Source organism: Ambystoma mexicanum, chromosome 5p, assembly GCF_040938575.1.
Source record: "Ambystoma mexicanum isolate Mex_15411 chromosome 5p, UKY_AmexF1_1, whole genome shotgun sequence".
In the NCBI taxonomy this organism is placed as follows: domain Eukaryota; kingdom Metazoa; phylum Chordata; class Amphibia; order Caudata; family Ambystomatidae; genus Ambystoma; species Ambystoma mexicanum.
This window is the reverse complement of record NC_090930.1, coordinates 956,437,335-956,464,579: the sequence shown is the minus strand read 5'-3', so window position 1 is coordinate 956,464,579 and position 27,245 is coordinate 956,437,335. Positions and strand designations below refer to the sequence as shown.

Sequence of the window (27,245 nt, the reverse complement as noted above, 5' to 3'; positions counted from 1 at the left end):
CAGTGCAGGGGCACCCTCCACCAGGCCCCCACCCATGTCTCCCACCACCCCCGCCCCCAGCCACCAGGGTCACCCTCCACCAGGCCCCCACTCATGTCTCCCACCACCCCCACACCCCAGCAGTGCAGGGGCACCCTCCACCAGGCCCCCACTCATGTCTACCACCACCCCCACCCCCCCAGCTACCAGGGGCACCCTCCACCAGGCCCCCACCCATGTCTCCCACCACCCCCACCCCCCAGCCACCAGGGTCACCCTCCACCAGGCCCCCACTCATGTCTCCCACCACCCCCACCCCCCAGCCACCAGGGGCACCCTCCACCAGGCCCCCACTCATGTCTCCCACCACCCCCACACCCCAGCAGTGCAGGGGCAGCCTCCACCAGGCCCCCACTCATGTCACCCACGACCCCCAACCCCGCAGCCACCAGGGTCACCCTCCACCAGGCCCCCACTCATGTCTCCCACCACCCCCACACCCCAGCAGTGCAGGGGCACCCTCCACCAGGCCCCCACTCATGTCACCCACCACCCCCACCCCCCAGCCACCAGGGTCACCCTCCACCAGGCCCCCACTCATGTCTCCCACCACCCCCACCCCCCAGCCACCAGGGGCACCCTCCACCAGGCCCCCACCCATGTCTCCCACCACCCCCACCCCCCAGCCACCAGGGTCACCCTCCACCAGGCCCCCACTCATGTCTCCCACCACCCCCACACCCCAGCAGTGCAGGGGCACCCTCCACCAGGCCCCCACCCATGTCTCCCACCACCCCCACCCCCCAGCCACCAGGGTCACCCTCCACCAGGCCCCCACTCATGTCTCCCACCACCCCCACCCCCCAGCCACCAGGGGCACCCTCCACCAGGCCCCCACCCATGTCTCCCACCACCCCCACACCCCAGCAGTGCAGGGGCACCCTCCACCAGGCCCCCACTCATGTCTACCACCACCCCCAACCCTCCAGCCACCAGGGGCACCCTCCACCAGGCCCCCACTCATGTCTCCCACCACCCCCACACCCCAGCAGTGCAGGGGCACCCTCCACCAGGCCCCCACTCATGTCTACCACCACCCCCACCCCCCCAGCCACCAGGGGCACCCTCCACCAGGCCCCCACCCATGTCTCCCACCACCCCCACCCCCCAGCCACCAGGGTCACCCTCCACCAGGCCCCCACTCATGTCTCCCACCACCCCCACCCCCCAGCCACCAGGGGCACCCTCCACCAGGCCCCCACTCATGTCTCCCACCACCCCCACACCCCAGCAGTGCAGGGGCAGCCTCCACCAGGCCCCCACTCATGTCACCCACCACCCCCACCCCCCAGCCACCAGGGTCACCCTCCACCAGGCCCCCACTCATGTCACCCACCACCCCCACCCCCCAGCCACCAGGGTCACCCTCCACCAGGCCCCCACTCATGTCTCCCACCACCCCCACACCCCAGCAGTGCAGGGGCACCCTCCACCAGGCCCCCACTCATGTCTACCACCACCCCCCCCGCCAGCCACCAGGGGCACCCTCCACCAGGCCCCCACTCATGTCTCCCACCACCCCCACACCCCAGCAGTGCAGGGGCACCCTCCACCAGGCCCCCACTCATGTCTCCCACCACCCCCACACCCCAGCAGTGCAGGGGCACCCTCCACCAGGCACCCACACATGTCCCCCTGCCCCCAGGTCCTGACGATACTCAATCATGGCAGTAATGGGCAGCATACCCAGCACAAACACCCAGGCAAGGATTGCATCCACCCACATAGTGAATGCAATTACATGATACAACCCCAATGGCAAGTCTGTAAATGAACACATGTCCGTCACACACACATACACAATGGGTGCAAGTGAATGTCAAAACCCATATCATGACATGTATGAAACCAATGAGAAAATACCACAAGTGAAAGTTAAAAAAACATGTATTAAAGATGAAAAATAAGTAAAAAAATCAAACATACAACAATGGGGATAACAAAATAAATGGTCCATGTCCGAGAACAAATGTAAAAATAAAAAAAACAAAGTAATCCAAAAACAAATGTTGTCCAAAGCAAAATCATGTGGAAGTAAAATAATGAAAAACCATTTCCTCATGGTGAACACAATAATTAATAAAAAAAATGTTTCTTCAAAAAGCAAACTATATACACGAAAATTCCAGGGTCCATGAGCCCAACACCATAAATGAAACCTACTACTACCTAATGAAAATAATATATACAAAAAAATGGCCATTGTCCGAGCGGTCCAAAAAAACAAAAATGAATAAAGGAAACCTAACACTAACTAACTAAATAACTACATACAAAGGCAGCGGGCAAGTCCTGCGGCTCACTCGGTGATGTTGCTGGCCAGGGCATCATCGAACTCCATGTCGATGTCCTGGAGGCGGGACTCTGTCCTGGCCCCGAGGTCTCGCAGGGATAACCCCATGTCCAGCTCAAACTCCCTGCGAGCTTCCTCGAGGCACTCAGCCCGCCTCAACGCCCGACGCATGGAGAACTCCGCCCTGACCATGGTGAGCCGCTCCTCTTCCGCCCGCTGCCGCTCCGCACCTATCCGCTGGACCAACTGCTCCCACACGGAAGACACCACCATCCCAGGGTTGCCCTGCCCTCCGGCCGATGCCTGCCCCTCTGATCTTGAAGGCCCCGAGCCATGATGCCTCCCACGTCGAGCCTGCTGCTGCCTCCGACGCCACTGCCTCTGCCAGCACGACGGCATCCAGGCTGATGGAAACCACCGACGCCGTCGTGCACGTGCCCTGCCTGATGATGCTGTCACATCTTCCATCTGCTGGGGTCCAGTTGCTGTGTTGTCCACCCCTGCTGGACCTCCGACTCCCAACTGTGGCAGGGATGGGATCCCAACCGAGCTGGCTGCATTGGTCGGGGCAGGTCCACAGGGGGCCCTGGTGGCATCTGGGCCGGAAGACGGCAAGGAGAACGACTGGTTTATAGCCTGCACAGAGGAGGAGAGGGCCGCCAGATTGGACAACACATGCAGGAAACCCCCGAACATGGCCGATCCCAATTGGGCCACGTCGGCAAGGTGCACTTCGTGATGACGTGCGTCCTCCTCCCGGGAAGCACGCACGGCATCACGAATCACAGCCGTGCGCATCGCGACCCCAATCAGGACCTTCTCCACACGGCCAGGGGTTCCCACGTCCGCAGGTGGAGGGGAGTCAGGTGACATGGACATCCCCTCTACCTGCGGACGGGCCTGGGACGGGGCATCCCTGCTGGTGCATGGTGGTGCACTCACAGGGTCAGGGACAGCGACATGCACAGGCCCCTCCACGGTGACCTGTGCTGCCTCCTGCACCTGGCCCTGGACTGCACCACTTGCACCAGCAGGGATGCCCCTACCAGGCCCCATGTGTGCCCCAGTGGCGGCCTCCTCCTCCTCTGTGCAAACCACCAACCTGGATGGCTCCTCACCGTCTCCCACCGTAGCAGGCCCCTGTGGGGGCTCACCCACCCCTTCCGCTGCAGCCGTGGGGGCATCCCCGCCGCCTTGCTCCACAGCGCCGTCTCCGCCCTCTTCTTCACTAGCCCCTGCGTAGAGGGAGACAAAGAACACAAGCATCAGGGCACTGTACAATGGTCCCCTAGACAGGAAGCAATAGCAGATGAGCACCACTGTCAAAGTACACTTCCATCATGTCCCTCCACAACACATGAGTCAGTCCAGGCAAAACACACACAGTAACAGGCATGGTGCATGCCATGGACATTTCCATGCATGTCCAATGGACTCTTGAAACATTCAATGATATGTAACTCACATGCATCATGGCTCATGCCTATCACATGCACACACTTCACCTCAGTCACATCCATCTGGCCCCAAACACACCAAACACAGCGGATACAAGGGTAATTTGGCTGCTTCACTGAATCTGTGCATTGTCACACACATGTGTCATGCATCCATGGCATGCACAAGTCACAGACACGCAGGTCAGGCACACAGACATGGCTACCATATATGTACCTGGCATCAGCACCCATCCCTCACCCCCACCCATGTCCAGGTACAGAGACTGGCATGCTCTCATGTTCAAAATCTGCATAGGGCTCCCCATGCGGCATTTGAACACATGCAACAACCATGTGGGTCACACATCACTGGTCGCACATGCATTACCATGATGTCCCTGCACACATACATGCATACATGGCCTATGGCACACATACAGGCAAGTATCATAGAACCAGCACACCGCAACATGCCCTGTCTCACACAGTAATGCTTGGACACTTACCGCTCAACTCCAGACGGGCCTCCCTCTCAAGGATCTGGGCGTGGAGCGCTGGGCGTACGCGTTCCAGGACCCTCATCTGGATGGAACTCATGCGGCCCCGGCCCCCCTCCACGAGGCGCCGGGCCTTCACAAGGGTCCTGGACCTCAAGTCCTCCCAGCGCTTCTTGATCTTCAGGACGTTGCGGGTTGCCACCCCCTCCGCGTTGATGGCAACCACACAGTCGGCCCAGATCCTCTCCCGTCCTTCCTTGCTGGCGCGGGACGATCCAAAGAGGGCATCATACTGCCCCAGGACATGCTCCACCAGGACACCAACTTCGGTGTCAGTGAAGCTGGTGCCCCTCTGCCCCTCTGGCCTGGGGTTGCCACTGGTGCCAGATGTGGAAGTGCCCGACATGGCAACCCCAGAGGCAGGTGTGGGTGGGCAACTGGGTCCTGGGGCTGGGCTGTGGAGCGATGTAATCCCAGTCGGGAGTCTTCAGTTCCAGCAGGGGTGGACACAGCAACTGGACCCCTGCAGATGGCTGATGTGCAGGCACCAAATGGCAGGGCACGGTGGCAGCAGGCAGGCAGGCAGGCAGGCAGGCAGCAGCAGATGGCACGTGGGAGGCTGCTCGGGGCACTGGGGGGCAGTAACTCGGCCTTCTGGGCAGGAGCGTGGTCTTCCGTGTGTTTTCGCGTGGCCAGCTTGATACGGAGTGATTTGGCACGTGAAAATCCTGCACGTCAGCGTGAAATCCGAGGAAAGGCCCTTAGCGCGTAAGCGCGTCAGCACGCATACGCGATTCTATTGGACCAGAGTCCCTCAGCGCGTAAGCGCGTCTGTGACGTGACCCGCACGGGTGTTCCCCACTCAGCACGTGATGACGGAGCACACATGGAAATACTGCACGTCAGAGTGTCATCGCGTGTAATTGGACAAAAGTGCGCGTACACGCGATTGGCCTATGTACGTGTATTTCATGGGTGCGCGGGCACTTACACACGCAAGTACGTCAGCGAACCTGTATCCCGTGGTGCGTGTGAATTTCCACATGCTATTGGACTGGGAACTGGATTCCAGGGGTGCGCGGGTCACACGCTCGCCTAGAACACGCGCAAAGCATAAATTTACGCACTTTAACAATAACTAGCTCAGACGCCAGGATGAACATACCGTTCCTAGCAGCAGTGGCAGTGGGCTACCAAAGGAGGAGGAGGAGGATAGTCAGGGCCAGAATATTCACACCCAGAACCAGCCTTTTCGGGATGCTTGATGACCAGGTGTATGGGAGGTACAGGTTTCCACCACACATTATACTGGACCTGGTGAGTGAGTGGGAGGATGACCTCACATCACCCACCCTGTGCTCCCAAGCACTCAGCCCCCTGGAGAAGGTCCTCAATGTACTGCACTTCTTAGCCACTGGATCATTTCAGCGGACAAGTGCCATAGTGGGTGGGGTGTCACAGGCCACCCAGTCACGCTGCCTACACCAGGTCTTGAACATCATCACTGCACGCCCATCAGTCCGCAGGCACATATACCTGCCCAGAACACCTGCAGAAAGGCATGCTGGCGCCCTGGATTTTTACGGTGTGGCACGATTCCCCAAAGTGCTAGGTGCCATCGACTGCACCCATGTGGCTCTACGTCCCCCCAGGGCATCTGAGCACATCTATAGGAACCGCAAGCACTGGCATTCCATCAACGTGCAGGTAGCATGTAATGCCAAGGGAATCATCACCTCAGTTTATGCCAACTATCCCGGCTCCACCCACGACAGCTTCATTTACCGAATGTCCACCCTAAGCCGGGACCTAGAAGCTGGGCGGCATGGCGATACATGGCTGCTTGGTGAGTATGTATGCCACTGCACATGCATGCATGTTGGATACTGAGCAAGGTCACAACCCCATCAATGATACCAATCACCACCTCCACAGGGGACAGTGCCTACCCTCTCAGCCCCCACATGATGACGCCAATTCGGAACCCCACCACGCCACCCGAGGTAAGATATAACACAGTCCACATTACGACCCGGGGCATAGTGGAGCGCACATTCGGAGTGCTAAAGTCACGCTTTCGCTCCCTTGACCGGTCTGGCGGGCAGCTGTTATACGCTCCCCCAGTAGTGTGCAGGATCATAGTGGCAGCATGTGTCCTGCACAACGTTGCAACACGCCGGGGCCTGGCCGTGGACATGGTGGTGGCCCCACATCCCCAACCACATGCACAGCCGCTGCGCATGGGAGGGGAAAGGGCACGGGGGGAGGCAGCCCGTACACAGCTAGTGGCTAATTACTTCACATAGAAATCACACCCCTGTGGAGTGCACACTGCCCTGGCACATTCCATCTGACAATCAATGATGACTCAACCTGACACTGATCCTGAATGTCTGGAGAATGAACCGTGAATACCATATCAGCCTGAGATTGTTCACCTGGAAGTGTCACAATGTGTGCATCCCTACCCACACAGACACCACCAATGCAGTTTTGTGAAGTTACACATTCAAGCAGCTAAAATGAATACCCACTTGCAAAATGCAACAAGAGGACAGTGCCATGTCAGCCAACCCAACCCCAGCACCGCCACACGACACACCGTGCCATGTCATGCTAATTGCAGGTAAACAAAGTAATCCCCACAACATGACACTAGTCTCACTATGTACAGTGTCCCTATTAGAAACCTGCAACACCTGAAATGCTCACAGCAATGCCGGACCAACAACATACTTGAGCATGTACTACCATTAACATGACATCACAAATGTTACATATTAGTAGTCTCACCACCTGGAAATGCCTGCACTCCCACCACTACCAACTGTGCAGTGTTGGCGCCATGTAGAGTTGTAGGTGCACTGCTGCCAACATGGACCCCATCTCCAGACTAGAGGTCCTTGTGTAGACATGAGGAAGGGACCTGCAAATTGGGAGGTAGACACAGAAGAAGAGTTACACATCAATGCAACATGCAGTGTACAACACAACAGCAATATGCACTAGGAATGTATACACAGTATTGACTACAGACTGCCCACACAGCTCATGGGAGTCCAACGTCACTGTGTAATTCACTGTCACTTGGGCACACCCTTTGCAAGCCCATGGAAACGGGACGCAGGAGGGGTGTGTGTGACTCAAACCCAAGCATCTGAACCAAATACATTACAAGCCTGCATGTGCCCAGCCACAATGCAGCGTATGCCCACAGGAACCACGGAAGCCAACAAATCGTCCCAAAAAAATTGGGAATAAAAGAAATCAAAATAAAAATAAAAATAAGAAACAATCAAAAATGGCCATTGATGGGCCCGGGGGGGTTGGGGAGGCCACCCAGGAGGTCCGAGGACAGGATGCACACCAGAACCCACCTGCGTGGATCCTGGGAAGATAAAACACCTCCATGGGCTCATGGCCCACACGGCTACCCTATTGTGGGAGTATCACTGCTGTCGCTATTATCACCCTGTGCAGCTGCATCCGGAGGTGGTTGCACTATGGGAGGCAGCCCACGCAAGGCCCTAGTCTGCTCCTCCATGGCTGCAAGCATGCGGGTGTGGTAGGTCTGGTTCTGGAGGATGAGTGTGCGGAGGTCCCCATGCAACAACTCACGGGATGCCCGGACCTCCGCCCTCGTTGCCTGCATCTCAGCTGAGAGCGTACGGGTGAGACGCTCCAGCTGCTGTTCTGTCCTTTGGTGTGTTGAAGCCTCAAGCTCAACAAGAGTCGTCCTGAGGTGAAGGAGCTCCTGCCTCAGGGCTTCCCTGTGGCCCTGGGACTCAATGGAGATGGCCTCCTGCAGAGTCGCCAGTGCCGCCCGCCTGTCCCTGTTGGACCCCAACATGTCCTCCCTGTGTGACTGGCAGATGGAGTCGGTTGCCTGCTCTAGTCGCTCCATCAGCCTTTCTGGGGGGACAATGGAAGTGGCCACCCTATCCATGGCCTGAGCCATCATCTCGGATGATGCAGCCTGTTGGGTTGCCATACCGTAAATGGATTGCTCCCATGCGGTATTGCCGGGTGGCGTACGGCCACCACGTCGGCGGGCACCACACCTGTCTGGGGCAAGGCGAACTGCGCCTTGCTGTGCCGGCACTGCCTGAGGCTGCAGGACTGCATTCCCCCTCTGATCTGCTGGCCCAGGAACAGGATCAGATGTCGCGGAGTGTGACCCTGCATCCGTAACCACCGAAGGCGTAGCTGCCAACACTGACATCCCCATGGAGGGTTCTGACCCTGGTGCAGGTGGGTGAGGCAGAACAGAATCCCTCCCTGGAACACTCACCTGCGACGGCACGTAGGTCTCATCCGAATCAACACCTGAGTACAGCTCGGGGGAGGTGCAGCCAGAGACACCCCTTGAGAGCACGACCTGCAGCACTTGTGGGTTCTCCCCCACCACCAAACCACGTCCCTCACTGGTGGTTGGTCGGCCCTCGGACCCCTCCTGGGTCTGCACCATCTCCACAACCCCAGCAGTATCAGGTGCGTCTTCCCCTGCAAAGACATGAAAACAAAGAAATGGAAACAGGCATTAGCACCATGGCACACAATGAGGGCTGAGAAGCAAGAGAACCAGTACTTGATTGACATATGTCCCACATGACTAAAACCCTCCCATGCATGCACCCTCACTGCGTATGAAGTGCAGGCAAATGGCACACACTGATGACACCAAGATGGAAGATGAACACATTTTCTGCATGCTGCCTGGCAGTGGCATCACACATTGGCCTGTGATTGCCAGGTGAAACACACATGCCATCACACAGATGGCATGTACCATTGCTATTGAGTGAAGATGGAGAGGAGGGCAGCACCTATTCATTCAGTCCAGTTCCCGCATGTAATCGCTTTTCTAATTCTAACAGGTCAGATTTTTCACCTGGAGCTGCCAGTCTGAAATGGTCCAATTGCACAGGGACATGTGTGTACAAATGATATCCAGGTAACAAAGTCACTCCACTTTACCATAGCCATGTCAGACATGTGACTAGTGGACAGCGACATGCCTAGTGAAAGTGGTGGAATGCAAACAAACTGACTGAATGAACAGTGAAAAATGAGCAACTATGTTGTGGCAAGGTGACACTTCAAGGGCAACTGGCGTGCAGTTGGGCTAGATGTCTACTGTTGGCAGAAGGGATACTGCTATGGCCAAATGCAGCTGCGCAGGAAGTATTGCATGAAGCACATGGCTGACCCATACGACTCAGGCGCACACACTCTCACCTGGCACACAAACAGAAGCCCTCACACACACACCATGCACATGGATGACACACACATGCATGTGCACTCACCGGACAATGCCTCATAATCAGCCAGATCGCCCACGCCTTGGATCTGTTCCTCCGTGACGTAGGTCCCAGCGACTGACTCATGTGGAGTGAGTTCCATGTCTACTACTGGAGACCCACCTCCAGTCACTAGAGTTGCGGCATGACTTGAGGCCAGCTTACTCTTTGCCCTGCGCTTTAGGTCATTCCAGCGCTTATAGCAATCATTGGCTGTGCGCCTCACGATTCCAAGGGCACTTACGATGTCCGCAACGGTCTGCCAGTGTGCCTGGCATTGTGCAGGTGTGGTCTTGGATCCTGCAACAATGACCATCTCGTTGTCATGTCCGGACACATACTCGACAAGTGCATTCAGTTCGTCATCCGTGAAGCTGGGCTTCCTGGATGGGCCGGACTGTGTAGCCGTGTCTGGGGCATCAGCCTGTGCCGGACGCGCACTCTTCCTCTTCCGCTTGGAAGGTGGTGGTGATCCTGAGTGTCCTGCGCCGCTCTGGACACTAGGGGCAGGAGCCCTGGTGGACTCTGTATCAGGAGTGTGGGATTGCACACTCAGCATGGGAGTTGGTGCAGGCATTGGCTCTAGTGTGATGGTGTCAGGGGGAATGTCAGCAGCATGGACTAGGACCGACACTGTCCTGGCTGGGTGTGTGAGGGCTGGGGTGGATGGAGCCGCAGCTGCCCCTGCAGCCTCTCCGCCCTGCCTCCTTGGTGCAGCAGATGACCTTGCTGGCCCAGATGCACGTGGCATGGTGACATCAACGTGCACCAGCGCACGTGTCATAGGCCTGCTGACCTGGAAGTCAGCCATGGAGTCAGCCAGATCTGGTGCCACAATGGGCTGGTCCAACAAGGGCTGAGCATGGATGGTGTCAGCCACATCAGCCTCAAAGGGAGGGGGGGGGGATTATGGGTGCCCTTGACTGGTCCTCCACACATGGGGGGACAGGCTCACCCTGCAAGTAACGACCACGTCCCCTACCGGATCCACCACGGCCACCACTTGTGGCTCTTCCACCTTTGCCACCCTTACGGAATCCTCGCCTCCCAGCCATGGCACTGATGTAAATGTGCGTATGGGAGTGGCTGGAAACTATTGTCCTGGGCAATTGGGGGTCAAAGGGGTTGGGTACCAGATGGTAATTGTACCCTAGTGCTCTTGCAAGGCTGATTGTAACCCCTGGGGAAAGATGACGGGTCACGCTACGCACAGGAGCCCCAAAAAAGGGAGATGACGTGCATGCAACCCCTCCTAGACCACGTGTGCAGAAAGAAAAACCTGCACTACGCTGTGGCACCCAGTAACACAAGAATGAACGTATGCGTTTCACACGCAGTCTAGAATGACCTCTGAAGGGGTAGGCTACACACGGGGCAAGCACAGATGTTAGATACGTGCGTGACTCACCGTCTGCCTGGTAAACGAGCGTGTAAAAGGAGCACGTTTGGTTGGCAACACCCCGGCCAAAAGAAAATTTGTACGCTGTCTGAGGAGACAGGACAACAGTAGAAGGGAACACTGTTTGAGGGAACAGGCCCAGGTAAACCAGTAAAAGCGAAAAAAGAGAAAAAGCTGTCAGAGGTAACAGGGAATACGAACTTGAAACGCAGTGAAGTAAATCGCGTGTGAAACGACAAGAAGTACAGAATTCACCCACTCGCTCTCCACGAAAAGCACGTAGAAGGAAAACGTGTTCTACACATACCTTTTATACAGGGCCACACGTCCAGCGTCACTTACGCGGCGTGTACGCGCTAGGGCCATTTCCACCAATTACACGCTTTGTCACTTCTGCGTGTAGGGACATTTCCACCAATTACACGCTTTGTCACTTCTGCGTGTAGGGCCATTTCCACCAATCACACGCTTTGTCACTTCTGCGTGTAGGGCCATTTCCACCAATCACACGCGATTACACTCTGACGTGCAGTCTTTCCACGTGTGCTCTGTCATCACGTGCTGTGTGGGAAACACCCGTGCGGGTCACGTCACAGACGCGCTTACGCGCTGAGGGCCTTTCCTCGGTTTTCACGCTGACGTGCAGGATTTTCACGTGCCAAATCACTCCGTACCAAGCTGGCCACGCCTACGCACACGGAATACCACGCTCCTGCCCGGAAGGCCGAACTACTGCCCCCCAGAGCCCCGAGCACGCTCCCACCTGCTGCTGCCTGACTGCCTGCTGCCCCTGCACTGCTGGGGGGTGGGGATGATAGGGGACATGGGTGGGGGCCTGGTGGAGGGTGCCCCTGCACTGCTGGGGTGTGGGGGTGGTGGGAGACATGAGTGGGGGCCTGGTGGAGGGTGCCCCTGCACTGCTGGGGGGTGGGGGTGATAGGGGACATGGGTGGGGGCCTGGTGGAGGGTGCCCCTGCACTGCTGGGGGGTGGGGGTGATAGGGGACATGGGTGGGGGCCTGGTGGAGGGTGCCCCTGGTGGTGGGGGGGTGGGGGTGATAGGGGACATGAGTGGGGGCCTGGTGGAGGGTGCCCCTGCACTGCTGGGGTGTGGGGGTGGTGGGAGACATGAGTGGGGGCCTGGTGGAGGGTGCCCCTGCACTGCTGGGGGGTGGGGGTGATAGAGGACATGGGTGGGGGCCTGGTGGAGGGTGCCCCTGCACTGCTGGGGGGTGGGGGGGGGATAGGGGACATGGGTGGGGGCCTGGTGGAGGGTGCCCCTGCACTGCCGGGGGGTGGGGGTGATAGGGGACATGAGTGGGGGCCTGGTGGAGGGTGCCCCTGCACTGCTGGGGGGTGGGGGTGATAGGGGACATGGGTGGGGGCCTGGTGGAGGGTGCCCCTGGTGGCGGGGGGGTGGGGGTGATAGGGGACATGAGTGGGGGCCTGGTGGAGGGTGCCCCTGGTGGCGGGGGGGGAGGGGGTGATAGGGGACATGAGTGGGGGCCTGGTGGAGGGTGCCCCTGCACTGCTGGGGTGTGGGGGTGGTGGGAGACATGAGTGGGGGCCTGGTGGAGGGTGCCCCTGCACTGCTGGGGGGTGGGGGTGATAGGGGACATGGGTGGGGGCCTGGTGGAGGGTGCCCCTGCACTGCTGGGGGGTGGGGGTGATAGGGGACATGGGTGGGGGCCTGGTGGAGGGTGCCCCTGGTGGCGGGGGGGTGGGGGTGATAGGGGACATGAGTGGGGGCCTGGTGGAGGGTGCCCCTGCACTGCTGGGGGGTGGGGGTGATAGGGGACATGGGTGGGGGCCTGGTGGAGGGTGCCCCTGGTGGCGGGGGGGTGGGGGTGATAGGGGACATGAGTGGGGGCCTGGTGGAGGGTGCCCCTGGTGGCGGGGGGGTGGGGGTGATAGGGGACATGAGTGGGGGACTGGTGGAGGGTGCCCCTGCACTGCTGGGGGGTGGGGGTGATAGGGGACATGGGTGGGGGCCTGGTGGAGGGTGCCCCTGGTGGCGGGGGGGTGGGGGTGATAGGGGACATGAGTGGGGGCCTGGTGGAGGGTGCCCCTGCACTGCTGGGGGGTGGGGGTGATAGGGGACATGGGTGGGGGCCTGGTGGAGGGTGCCCCTGCACTGCTGGGGGGTGGGGGTGATAGGGGACATGGGTGGGGGCCTGGTGGAGGGTGCCCCTGGTTGCGGGGGGGTGGGGGTGATAGGGGACATGAGTGGGGGCCTGGTGGAGGGTGCCCCTGGTGGCGGGGGGTGGGGGTGATAGGGGACATGAGTGGGGGCCTGGTGGAGGGTGCCCCTGCACTGCTGGGGGTTGGGGGTGATAGGGGACATGGGTGGGGGCCTGGTGGAGGGTGCCCCTGGTGGCGGGGGGGTGGGGGTGATAGGGGACATGAGTGGGGGCCTGGTGGAGGGTGCCCCTGCACTGCTGGGGGGTGGGGGTGATAGGGGACATGGGTGGGGGCCTGGTGGAGGGTGCCCCTGGTGGCGGGGGGGTGGGGGTGATAGGGGACATGAGTGGGGGCCTGGTGGAGGCTGCCCCTGCACTGCTGGGGGGTGGGGGTGCAGGGGGACATGAGCAGGTGTGCAGGGTAGTCCCCTGTTTTGTGGGCTGCCTGCAGGGGCCGTGGAGGGTGTACAGGGAACACCTGTGAGGACCCACCCAGCCTAATTGCGTGTGATAATTCCCGCACACCCCTGTCATACACGTACCTGGCCAAATCGCGTGTGATAATTCCCGCGCACCCCTGTAATACACGTACCTGGCCAAATCGCATGTGAGAATTCCCGCGCACCCCTGTAATACACGTACCCAGCCGAATCGCGTGTAGAACTTCCCGCACACCCCTGTAATACACGTACCCTGGCCAATTGTGTGTAGAACTTCCCACGCACCCCTGTAATAAACGTACCAAGCCAAATCGCGTGTGATAATTCCCGCGCACCCCTGTAATTCACGTACCCTGGCCAATCGCGTGTAGAACTTCCCACGCACCCCTGTAATACATGTACCAGGCCAAATCGCGTGTGATAATTCCCGCGCACCCCTGTAATACACGTACAGAGCCGAATCGCGTGTAGAACTTCCCGCACACCCCTGTAATACACGTACCTGGCCAAATCGCATGTGAGAATTCCCGCGCACCCCTGTAATACACGTACCCTGGCCAATCGCGTGTAGAACTTCCCACGCACCCCTGTAATACACGTACCAGGCCAAATCGTGTGTGATAATTCCCGCGCACCCCTGTAATACACGTACCTGGCCAAATCGCATGTGAGAATTACCGCCCACCCCTGTAATACACGTACCCAGCCGAATCGCGTGTAGAACTTCCCGCACACCCCTGTAATACACGTACCCTGGCCAACCGCGTGTAGAACTTCCCGCGTACCCCTGTAATACACGTACCCTGGCTAATCGCGTGTATGACTTCACGCGTACCCCTGATATGCACGTTACCCGCTTTGCGTTCCTTGTTTGGCAGCCCTGTAGACTGGTCCAGGGTTAGCGCAGCCCTTTGCGATGATTTAGCGATTTTGATGGCTTTTCCTTGCACGAGGGCGTTCTTGGGGGCGTTACTGGCGCTGCTGCAGGGTCGCTGCGATACTCTGCGCCACGACTGGTTTGGGAGCCTGAAATCCATGAATACGCTGTGCGCGGAAATCGGTTTTAGCGCACTTGCCTGGCACAGACAATCGCACGCGGACACTCTGCGCCAGCCGCTTGTGACACTTTTCTGCGAAATTCTATGAATTACCCTGTTAGTTCTTTAAGAATGTCAAAGGATTGTTAAGGTTAAAAATCTACCTATAAACTGTTGATTTTATGTTTAAATGAAAGATTTAGGTGAAATCTAAAGCTAAACCCAGTCTTCAGTTAATTAATATTTAATAAAAAAACAATTCTGCTCGGACAGTCCTTGGCCTGGGAAAGGTTGACACTACACTGCTGGCAGGAAAGGCTAATTGCTGTTGGGAGGCCTCGCATACTCATGAAAATGGGCTTCATTAGACATTCGTCTGGGCCCCAGGCAAAGACAGTAGCAGGCTTGGACACTCATCCTTCAAGGGGAGGGGCAGGAAGCTCCACTCTCCAGGAAGAGGCCCCTTATTCAACTTCAAAGGACTTGCCATTTGCTCACACTTGGGAAGAAAGAAAAAAAACCTGACACTTGATTTTTGGGTTTAAAATACGTATTTTGCCACTGAACTTGAAGACATTTAACTTGGTAGCAAGAATAAGTAAACGAGTAAAAAGTACATACATATAAATCTGAATTTATGCTAGCCATTTGAAAACTTGGTAGGATTTCTTACTGCGTAAGGAACAGAAGCTATGAAGAAGGACCAATTACACCGAAACTATTAATGTTGCAAATCTGATATTGTGTACCCATGTTCTAGGGGTGATTGCGCATATATGTACAGAATTAGGAAATGTTAGGCCAAACCTTTCATGGTTAAAATTGCCAAAATTCAACAGAAAGGCAAAACCAGGTCCCACAGACTTGGGAGTTAGATGTAAATGCGACCCACGAAATATGTAATTTATGTATCCGATTTTCTTAGAGGGCATAAGTACATAAATATGTATTTGTGGGAAAGTTAGATTTTGGTCCCAATAGCTATGGGAGGTTTCCAGATCATATCATAAAACATGACAACCCTTTCTGTCATCCAACCAGCCAAGAGCAAGGCGGGAACTGTGCTCTTGCCCAATCATAGCCTTGTGTGTGTGGGTTCTAAATCTGCCCCTACCATAAACTGAATGATGTCATTTGGCAGGATAAATAACGGAACCTCACAACACACAAAACACACTGATTCCTGACTCCATCCTGATTTCTGCATGGCGCCCTGTTCCTGAATTCTCCATCTTGTTCCTGATTCCAGATTTCTTTGCAAAGCCAAGGCCTCAGCATTGCTGAACTCCTTTTCATCTAGGCCCAAATCCAGAAGCAATCCCAAAACTTAAGGGAAGCAATTTGATCCAGTCTGGCTTGCTACTACTACATCCTTGCCTACTCCAAACTCGCCATCCCACTGATCTACAGTGTCCAGCAACCAGAAGGGTCATTCCAATCCAGTCCGAGGTGCCAGTCCAGTTGACCAGAACCGCCCAGCTGATCCAATTCCGCCAGATGTGCCCTGCTGTCCGTTGTTAGACCCGACCTGTGATGACCAGAGCCCTTGACGGTCCAAAATCTTAAATTAACATGGACTGTAAGTATCAATAGGAATCATAGTAAACCATACCATATATTGCCTTAAATTGTCCTATCCCAATCTATAACCTATCCTATCTTTAACTTAAGAACCTATAATATTGTCAGAACCATTCTTGCAACTCTGTCTGTGATTCCGAGTGTTAGCGATATTATCTTCATTTTGTTTTACTAGACCATAAGCCATTAGTGATTTGGATTAAATAAAGTAATTCCCATAAAGAAAACGGGGTATCCGCCACATGAAGGGTTACAAGCGGCTGTGTAACTGTGGAGATTCACGGGTGGCATTCTCTTTTTCTTAGCCATTAATCTATTTTAAGTAGAATCAACCTGTCATTTTAAAACCGATTTTCTGTTTTTCTATGTTCTATTTCCCTAAAAATACCTCTCATTCAAACTTGCATAACTTCCTCAAATTAATAGCTAGGGGGCCTCATTACGACCCGGGCGTTAACCATGGCGCTATTAGCGCCATGGTTGACGCCGGTACCTTACCGATTCCGCCGTGGTGAATGGTGGAATTACCGCCCCATTCCAAGGTTGGCGGGGCGGTAATTCCCCATTCACCATTGGCCCTTCCCCATTCCCATTTTTGCCCCAATAGGGCTCAATGGAAATGGGGAAGGCGGTAATTATTACCTCCAAGGTCCCTTTGTGGGTCCCGTCCTTCACGGCTGGTAAAACCAGCCGTTAAGGGAGGACCCACAAAGGGACCTAGGAATTGGGCGGTAAGGGGTTACCTGCACCAGTGCCCTTACCGTACCGGTAATCCCTTACCGCCCGGGTCGTAATGAGGCCCAGAGACTTCATTTCAACTCTGACTTAAAACTAAGACCTTTAGCTACATCCCCACCCAAGAACCGCATCCAAAAACCGTTTCGTGAATTTTAGGAGGGAATTCACAATTCTGAAACGTTTACACGTGTGATTTTCAAGTTCAATTATTTCCCAAACTTCCATAACGATTCAAAGTGTTTACTGTTGCTCATACTAAAGCTTATGATTGTTAGCATCTGTTCAGTGTTGCTCCCATAGAGATTTATATTGATTGAAGGACTTTTGCACACTTTCCATTGTTTTGCTTAGCCATTTTCAAATGTCATTTTAAAAGTGTAAAGTTTCCAAAACGTTTTTCTCTCTTGTTTGGGGAGGGAAGATTGTATTCAAACCCTGTACACTGTTCTATATTCCGGAATACCTGCTGCTTACTTACATCTGTGTAGAATTGCTTCTTTGAGAGTTGAGAAATTTGCAGGGGGAAATCTTAACTTAAATGCCATCTTTTCAAACAAGCCAAAACTGTTCTTTTCTCTGTGTTTTATATTCTGTGTTCCTAAAAAGTGAATTCAATTGCCTTATCTACTTTCTTATTTGTATTGTCACCCCATTGGTGATTGCTGCCCCATATATTAAAACATATGTTTGATATGAATTTTAAATAAATAAATAAATATTACCTTTACCAACCAGCCTGATTCCTGGTCCATTGTGACCTGGGGGTAATTTGAGAAGGGGTATGATATGAGTGGTATATCATTCAGAATATTGAACCTATAGACACAATAAAATAAGTATTTTATTTGCGCACTGCATACTAGGCTGAGACCAGGGTGTATTGCCTGATTGAAATCCTTAGCAGTCATGATTTTGCCTGTAAAACACTATTCTTGAAGTACCATTTTGCATGGATGCTGTTGCGCACACACCTTTGTATGTAGATGCCGAGTAGTAGACAGGGCTTGCCATTCAAATGCATAGCCACTCCATTTAGTGAATTATGTATGCTTGGTAACTCAATTCAGATTTTTGTAGAAGATTTATTTTATGGTTAGTATCTCATGTTTGATAGAGCTACCTTTGAATTTTTCTAGGAAATTGGGGCTATCTGGGACCGGTTTCAATCAAGAAGACCCCTCAAGACCATCAGACCGGTAACTTTGTAAGTAACAATTATTTCTAATTCTTTTCTAAGAAGAGTGTTGTTGAGTAAGGCACATTTTACTTCTATGGTTATTGTAGCTGATAAACCACTTCTTGATTCCTATTTTTGAAAATGTCACGCCCTTAAATCTAGAGGTTTCTCTAGAGGCACGTGTTTACTGAACTCATTTTGATTTTCAGCATTCAGGTAAAACATGTACTAGCCATTTCACACTTATTGCCAGTCCTCTCCATTCCACAAGTTCAGACAAATACTAAGTGATGTATGCTATCCAAAACTTTTCCAACTGTACATATCATTACACAGGCTAAGTAGAAACTCAAGAATCTGTTTTATTGGCAGGTGTCACTTTTCCCTATCGCTACTTTGACGAATGTCTGTTTTCACTTAACCCCCTAACTTGCCATTCTCATTTCCTGCCTTCTGAACTGCCTGACCCACAATGAGGAGTGAACCCCTGCAAAACCCTCTCCTCCCTCTTTCTTAGAATGTGTGATGAGACATCTGCAGTCTTCATTGACCCATCTGAGATCTGGAAACTTCTTTGCCCCCTCTTCCACCTACTCCTTTCCACAATTGCCTACCACTGTTCCTTCTTACCTGACCCTCGGCAGCCACATCCATCGCCTGCAGCCTTACTTTTGTATGTCCAACTCCACTGTGCTGAACCCAACATGTGCCAAAAGTCAACACTTCAATTCGAAACAAATGGCCTGCAAGATGTCTGATCTTGGGGTTATAGAGCCATCTATAAGTCCATGGGCTAGTCCAGTGGTACTAGTGCCAAAAGCAGGAACCAAAGAGTTGAGATTCTGTGTGGACTATAGAGCTCTTAATGCAGTCACCACGACTGATGCCCTTTCTTTACCCAGGACAGATGAGCTGGTGGACAAACTTGGTTTGGCCAATGTTCCTCAATAGATTTGACCTGACCTCAGGCTATTGGCAAATAGCTCTGACAGACCATGCCAAGGAGAGAACTGCTTTTTCCACCCCAGAAAGCCTCTATCAATTGAATGTTCTGCCTTTTGGACTCAAAAATGCACCTGCTACATTTCAGAGGATGGTGAATCAAGTTCTGAATAGGTTAGAGGACTTCTGCATTGCATACCTGGATGACATTGCAGTGTTCAGCCCAACTTGGGAAGAGCATCTTCACCATCTAGAATATGTTTCGCAGGCTCTGGAACAGGCCCATCTGGCCATAAAGGCTAGTAAATGTCAAATTGGTCAGAGTAAAGTGGTCTACCTTGGACATGAGGTAGGAGGAGGTGAAATAAGGCCATTGCCTAGCAAGGTACAAGCTGGACAGGCTGGGCCACCCCTACAACCTAGACCCAAGGGTGAGCTTTCCTAGGCCTTACTGGGCACTACAGGAACTTCATAGAGCACTTTGGAACCATAAGTTCTGCCTTGAATGTGATCTCCTCACCCAAATTACCCACGCTGTTTTTCCCCAGACATAGGGCTTTCTGTCACACAGAACAATGTGTAGGTTTCAGCATTTGCTTCCCTTCTGGGGTTGGTTTCCATTTAGCCTGCTGGGGTAAATTCCTATATGCCTTCCCTCTCACTCCTAAAGCTGAAGATCTCCCCAGAGGTTGAAGGAAGTTCAATTTGCCATTGATTGTCCAATTCTCTGCTTTGTGGGTTTTGGTTAATTGATTGTCCAATTCTCTGCTTTGTGGGTTTTGGTTCAAAAACCTATTACTTTAGTCAGACTTCGTTATTCTGCCTCACCGCATGTTCAACCTTCCCATGACTGGAAATGATGATACCCAGGTACTTATCTCTTGCTCCTTCCATCTCTAAATTAGAAAGCTCAGTTGCTGAGAGCCTGTCATCTAATCTCCTTTGCAACTCTGACAAGGATATTACCACCACGTGTGCAGCTAAGAAACACCTTACCAGGAAATGATGTAAGAGCACGCAGCGAAGATTTCATCATTGGGTTCTTGAAAGGAAGATGCCACCAACATGTGAAGGGTATAAACCCTTCACATGCTGAGAACGGTTCATAGTGATAATCCGAATCAAAAAATCTCGAAAACAAAAATCTCGGATACAAAAGGCCGAAAAAAAAAATATCGAATTTTTTTTTCAATGTGTTTTTTCCAAAATGAGGGGGTTCCCCCCCAACCCCCCTTTTTTCATTTTTTTTTATTTTACCCCTTTTTTTTACTTACCTGACCCCAAAAACATATATAAATAAATAAATAAAAAATTCGATATTTTTTTTTTTCGAGATTTTTGTTTCGGGCTTTTTGTCATTCCAGATTTTGTTTTCGAGATTTTGACTGACCACCGCTGAGAACATGTATGCCATGTCCTTGGCACTAAGTTCCAAGTGTTAAGAATGTGACATAAACTTTATAACCCCATTTCATGTTAGTTGTGCTGAATTCTTCGCCAAATTCCTGCAGCATTTAAGGGGTGCCCCATCCATCCACCAGTTCCTCAACACACTAAAAACGTGGCTCTTTCAACAATACCTGCCGGATTAACTAAAATCCTTCTTTCCCTCCACCGACAGTACTGCGTTACTGTATTAAATGCTCAAACCAATTCTGGCACAATCCTGTTGTAAGTGCTCTGCTGCTCTTGAGCTAGGTTCGCGCTATTAAGCAATAAAATACATAATTTAAAAAAAGGGGTTATTCCTCTTTTTATTTCATTTGCCAAGGTCATGTTTTCGCCTCCTCTCTAACCAGGGAATACTGGGGGACTCTGGCAAATAGATGTTTCATTTGCAACTTACCTCAGGAGACCTTACAACATTCTCCCCCTTAACAATTAGGCTATTAGGCATAACTTTGGTGGTTTACTACATCTCATTCTTCTTCCCATTAAAAAGTGGCCTATACAACAGGCTTTAAACATGGCCCTGGCTTCCATCATGTATCCTATATAACTTTGAAAACAGCCTTTATAGTAGCTTCTGTCACTGCTAGGTGATTTCTGATTGAGCGACATGTTGTTATCTTAATACCTTTCATTTGCCCTTCATAGTGATCACGTGGTTCTTTGGCCTGTTCCATCTTGTATTCCTATAGAACCAATGACATTTTTGATTCCCAATCAAGAAATCATGCTGTCTGTTTTTCAGCCTTGGCCTCATGATTTTTCTGCCCAAAAAACTTGAAATGGCCCAGATGATTCCAGAGCAAAATTGTATTTGAAAATAACAAGATCCATAAAAACCTCAGATCATTTAGTTGTCAGATCCAGTGGGCTTACTCCTGAAAATAAAGAGGCAATAGCTGGTACAGCTAGGTGGATAGTCTCCTGCAGCTCCAATAGTTACTCAACTTGAGTTCTTCTCATTTGAACAGAGTAAAGGTGGCGTCAGTGACAATGCACTAATTTCCGAGATTCGAAGGGTGGCAACTTAGACCACCCTTTAAGACTTTGTAAGCATTACTCTTTAAATGTGGATCTACGTGATTATTACACATTGGGAAATTGCGAATCTGAAAAGATTGAATCGCAAAATTCTGTTGCGCAGTGGTCATGTAGATCAGTATCTGCCATCCCACATCCCCTTAACCTCTCACTTAACTTTTTCGGCAGCATACACAGAAGTGTGCTGCTGACTCTCCTATACCCCTTCGGCACCAGTTCCCTCCCACTAATGTGGGTCAGAGCTGGAACCGCAGGGTGCTTTTTTCAATTTTCTTTTGTTTTCATCATTGCCTCCCGCTTCCAATGTCATGGAAGTGGGAGGTACCCCTGCAACCCACGAAGCTCATAATGCCAAACAGGAGAAGCAGGGGTCAACCCTGCAACCCCCGCAACCCTGTTCGTCATTATGGCATTAGATTATTTGGTTAATGCCGAATGCGCAGTAAACGCACATTCTGCTTTTTTTCTCGATATTTTGGGGTAAACCCTTTAAATGTATTCATCACAAAAGTTGCCACTTTCTGCTGCAAAGATCTACCCAATGTATTTTTTGTTGCTATTTACTATTGGCATATACTGTCTCTCCCTTGCAGTGCGCTTAGCTATGCAATCCAATTGCCAACCGGCTGTGGAACCGGGAGTGCAGAAAGATAAAGCAAAGACAATTATCTTCATGGTGATTGTTGTGTCCCAAACTCCCAGCCGAGGCGTCGGCGGGAGAAGGGAGATAAAGGCCTTGGGCAGTAAGGCCCCGCTGCGCAGCTCCAGCGGGAACAGTGAAGATACGGACACACATGTGTTGCAGTCCTGCCCCAGAACTGCCCTCGCGTAGCGGGGGCAGGCTTTTATTATAGAGGCCTTACGTCACCGCGTAGCGGGACGTAAGGCGGATGTAACATTCCTCCTTTATTTTAACCAAAACATTAACATACAAATGTTACTTGAGCAACTGTTCTCGCCAGTGAGTTCGGTAGTCTCTCGGGCTGGTCTTCTACGTCTCTGAGTCTGGCTGGGGGGTGGGGCGCAGTTCTTAAACCATACCGTCCACCCCTGGGTGTGATCCCCTGACTCCCATCGGGTAGCTCACCTTCATAGTTCGGCTCACCCACCTCTGGTTCACTAGGCGGTTCTTCCACTCTGTCGTCCATGGACATTTCGCCTTCTGGGTGGTCATGTTCCTCCCCCATTGGCGGGCCCTCTTCTTCCTCAGGTTGCGGATCGCCGTCCGTCCATAGATCTTTTGGTACTGCCATGTTATCATGGTCCCTTGCCTGTGGGTTATAGTCCATGGGACGGCGTCGTATTGGGTGTCTAATTTCGACTTTGATGGGTTTCTCATCATTACCACCTGGTCACCGTCTCGGTGGTGAGACCTCTTGGCGTTCCTTTTGTTGCTCATGTGTTCCTTTGCCACGGTCCTCCGTCGTTCAGTGCGTGCCCTGTCATACGTGTCTGTGCTCCTGTTTGGATGGTGTGGGATGGATGAGTTGATGATGGTTCCATACATTATGCCCGCCCGGCGGTATCCTTGTTGTGCTGTGGGGTGTTACTCTGTCATTCTGCAGGAATCTGTACAAGTCCACTCTCCAGGGGCTTGTGTTGACGCGCGACAGGTGCAAGACTTTGTTTATTGTTCGCATGAAACGTTCAACGTCGCCGTTGGTCTGCGGCCATCTGTTCATTATGTGGTGGTAGTGGATGTTGAGTTCTGTGAGGTATTTCTTGAATTCCTCTCCTTGGAATGGTGGACCGTTGTCACTCCGAATCCTCCTTGGAAGGCCATGAGTTGCGAACATCTTTTCCATTGTGGGTATGACCGCCTCCGCTGCCATGGAGTTGACGATTTCGACCTAGGGGTACCTGGAGTGGTCGTCGATCGCCACCAATTGCTATGTGCCCTTGTGTATCTTGCAGAAGTCTATGCTGATGGCGTCCCATCTAGAGGACCCTCGCTCCGCTGATAGAATGGGCTCGGGATTGGGCGGCGCCCCCGTTATTTGGCATGGGAGGCAGGTGGTGATTAGCTGCTCCACTTTTTCATCGATATGTGGGAACCAGACGCGGTGTCTGATCCGGGCCTTGGTTCTTACCATCCCCTGGTGACCTTTGTGCACCAACACCACGACTCTGTCCTGCATGCTTGCAGGGATGACGATACGGGTCCCTCTTAGGATGAGCCCTTCCTCTGTTATGGATAGGTCTTGTCTCACTGTGAAGATGCCAGTGAGGAATTCTTTTGCTTCCACTGTTCTATTGTGGATGTTCCGTAGGAAAGACTTCCATTCCCCCGAGATGATCGTGTCTTTCACCAGATCACAGCATGGGTCATTTTGCGTGGCCTCTACAATGTCTTCAATTCCAATGGCTCTTGGTTTCATTGTGTGGATCACCTGGCAAATGTGTTCCTCCGTTTCTTCGGCCACGTGTATTTCCCCCAGTGTCGCCGCTCTTGGGTGTCTCGACAGGAAATTCGGTGGGTTTCCACTGCCTGGCTGATATGCTAACTCAAAGTCATATTGTTGTAGGTGTAGCAGCCACTTTCCGATCCTGGCTGGGGGGTGTGAAGAAGAGCCTGTGAAGATGGGGAGTAGTGGTTTGTGGTCCGTATAGGCCTTGAATTTATAGCCGTACAGATATAGATGGAAGTGGCGGCAGCCCCACAGCACTGCGATCGCTTCCTTTTCAATATGTGAGTATCCTAGCTCCGTCGGTGTCAGGGCGCGGGATGCATATGCGATCGGCATTGACTCTCCTGTGTTGGTCACCTGTATGAGGATGGCTCCTAGACCCACGGGGCTGGCGTCAATGTACAGTTCGGTCAACAGTGCAGGGTCATAATAGGCCATGGTGGTGTCTGCCGAGAGTTATGCCTTGATTTGTTCGAACGCTTCTTGGCAGGCGGGCCCCCAAACCCATTTCGTGCTGGCTTTCGTGAGTTCTCGTAGAGGTTCTGATAGTGTGGCCGGGTTGGGGATGAACCTTCGGCAGTAGGTTGCCATTCCTAGGAAACTGCGGACCTCCCTTGGCGTGGTGGGGGGTGAAGCAGCCTGGATGTCTGCTGCGTTTTGGGGGTCTGCCGAAATGCCTGCCCTGTTGAAAGTGTACCCAAAGAAGGAGATCTCTTCCTTTAGGAACTTGCACTTGTCTTTGTGAATTGTCAGGCCTGCACTCTCTAGCCTGCTGAGTAGCATATGGAGCCGTTGTATGTGTTCTTCCTTGTTCTCTGTGTGTATGAGAATGTCATCACTGACATTTAGTACCCCCAGAATGTTGCGTATTACCTCCTGGATAGTTTGCTGACAACTTCGGCCACAGAGGAGATTCCGAAGCTGGGACGCTTGTATCTGCGTAGGCTGATGTGAGTGGAGAACGTTGTGATGTACCTGGAATCACGGTGTAGTTTCAGTTGGTGATAGCCAGCATTGAGGTTGACCTTTGAGAATATTTTGGATACTGTGAGGTCGGCGACGATTTCATCGAGAGTCGGGGTGATGTGACGCTCCCGTTTTATCGCCGCGTTGGGGAGGCGCATGTCAATGCATATTCTCACCTTCCCGGGTTGTTTGGGCTTCTTAGTGACGACCATGGGTGACACCCACGGTGTTGGCCCGGTCACTTCCTCGATGATGCCCACTTTCTCAAGTGCCCGGAGCTTCTTTTCCACCTGGTTTCGTATGTGGAACGGCGTTCTTCGGTGTTACACTGCTCTGTTGGACGAACTCATCGATATGCAGCTTGATTGACTTTCCTTTGAGGCATCCAATCCCCTTGAGGAGGTTCGGGTACTTCCTTAGAATGCTGTCGATGTCTTGTGACTCAGTCACTTAGCATATGAAGCTAATGAGTCCCAGGTCTTCTGCCGCGTCTCCGCTCAGAAGACACTCAATCCCTGCGTTCACTACGTAGATTTTGGACTGCAGTGATTTATCACCCTTGCTGAGTGTGGTTCGGAATCTGCCTACTATAGACAGTGGACATTTACACCCATACGCAAACAGTAGCCTGTTCATCGTTTTCAGGACCGGTTGGGGCTGTAGTTTTCTGAACGCGGTTAGAGGCATGACGTTAACGGACGCCCCAGTGTCTATGGTAATTTGCGTGTCTTGTCCTTGGATTGCTACTTGGCATTTTCGCCTTCGCAGTTTCCTTTTGGGTGTTGTGTCACCATAGTTTAGTGCTGAAACCAGGTACACTTTTTTTCCTTCTCTCCATTGATTGTTCGCAGCTTCTTGCTGGGTGTGTGTGTCACATCGTCCCCTTCCTCCTCGGTTGACGAATTGGCGGTCTCTACACGGCGAGCGCTGGCCTGTTTCTTTTTCTTTCCCAAGGTTTTGTCCTGGGGTGTTTGGGGTTGTTGCATCCCAGACGACCTGCATACTTTTGCGTAGTGGTCTTTTCTGCTGCATCCACCGCATGTGGTACCTTGGGCCAGGCAGTTGCGTCGTCCGTGGTGAGGTCCTCCGCACCACCCACATTCTGTGGGTCCTGGGATTCTCTGTTGCCATCTGGGGTGCGTGCTGTTTCGACTGGCCTCATCCCTCATGTTTTGGCGGTTCGTGATTTGGGCCACGGTCGCCATTGTAAGTGCCGGCTGGAGTTTCTGCAGGGTCGTGCCCATGTGTGCTGCCCTGGCATGTGCCAGCTCCCTCTGGCGGCTAAGTTCCAGGATTCTGGTCGGGATATGCCTTTTTCGCTTAGCACCATCCTCCTTAGTTTCTCTGAGTGTATCCCATTTATGAGCTGTCGTCGGATTTCCTTTTCAATGTCGGTGAAGTCACATGAGATCGCGAGTTTCTGGAGCCTGGTGTGATAGGCATCCAGTGTCTCGTCCTCGATATGAATGGTGGTGCAGAATATAAATGTTTCATAGTCTGGATTGAGTTGGGGCATGAAGTGGGCCGTCAAGGCATCCTTCGTTTGTTGGTAGACGTCGAGGCCGTCCGTGATCGCCAGCGAATTGAAAATGCGTAGAACCTCATCCCCGACATTCAGCAGGAGGTGCAACCTCATTTTCCTTGATGTGGTATTGTCTTTGCTATCCATGGCCATCTCGAATTTTTGTATCCACAGCTGCCATTGTGTGCCAACCGATGATGGGTCGGTGTATGGATCAAAAGGGCTGAGTGCAGTGGTTGTCCCTCCTTGCGGGCGTGCTTGCGGCGTGGACGGTGACAGGTTTACGGCTATTCTAGAGGGCGTGCCGGGCCTGGGAGTGGACGTGCCTGTCGCCATATTTTGTGGAACTGGCATCTGTCAGTGCGCACTTGTGGCTGTGCTCCCTCACCTTGGTAAGCTGTAGGCGATTCCTGTTGGCTTCCCAGTCGTGTGTCCACTTTTTGGGCACAAGGATTCTTCTTTTACCGGCTGTTGGGCCCCAAGCTGCCTGCCCGATGGTGTTGGATTTGTGGCCGCAGTTATGGGCAAATCAGTTTCCATCCACACGTGTGCTTTGTGGGCTGCTTCGGATGATTGAGGAAAATGTAAGAAAAAAAAAGTTTTTTTTTCTTTCTAGGTGGGGCTTTGGGTGCCCCCAGCGTGATTCCAAAAATGTCGCCCTTGCCAAGGGCTTTGCATGCTGGGCGTCGTCGTCGCGTGTGCCGTTTTGATCGCTTCCCTTGTCGCCAGTGTTGTGTCCCAAACTCCCAGCTGAGGCGTCGGCGGGAGAAGGGAGATAATGGCCTTGGGCGGCAA

General features: G+C 53.0%; 1 protein-coding gene across 1 annotated transcript in view; it reads left to right on the top strand.

Annotated features, from left to right (window-relative positions):
- The window catches only part of SPMIP7 (sperm microtubule inner protein 7), a 377,515-nt gene that overhangs the window by 193,041 nt on the left and 157,229 nt on the right, over positions 1-27,245 (top strand). Inside the window, exon 6 of the mRNA XM_069613424.1 lies at positions 18,082-18,149. Within this exon, the coding sequence (XP_069469525.1) occupies positions 18,082-18,149 (68 nt within the window). The remainder of the gene's footprint in view (positions 1-18,081; positions 18,150-27,245) is intronic.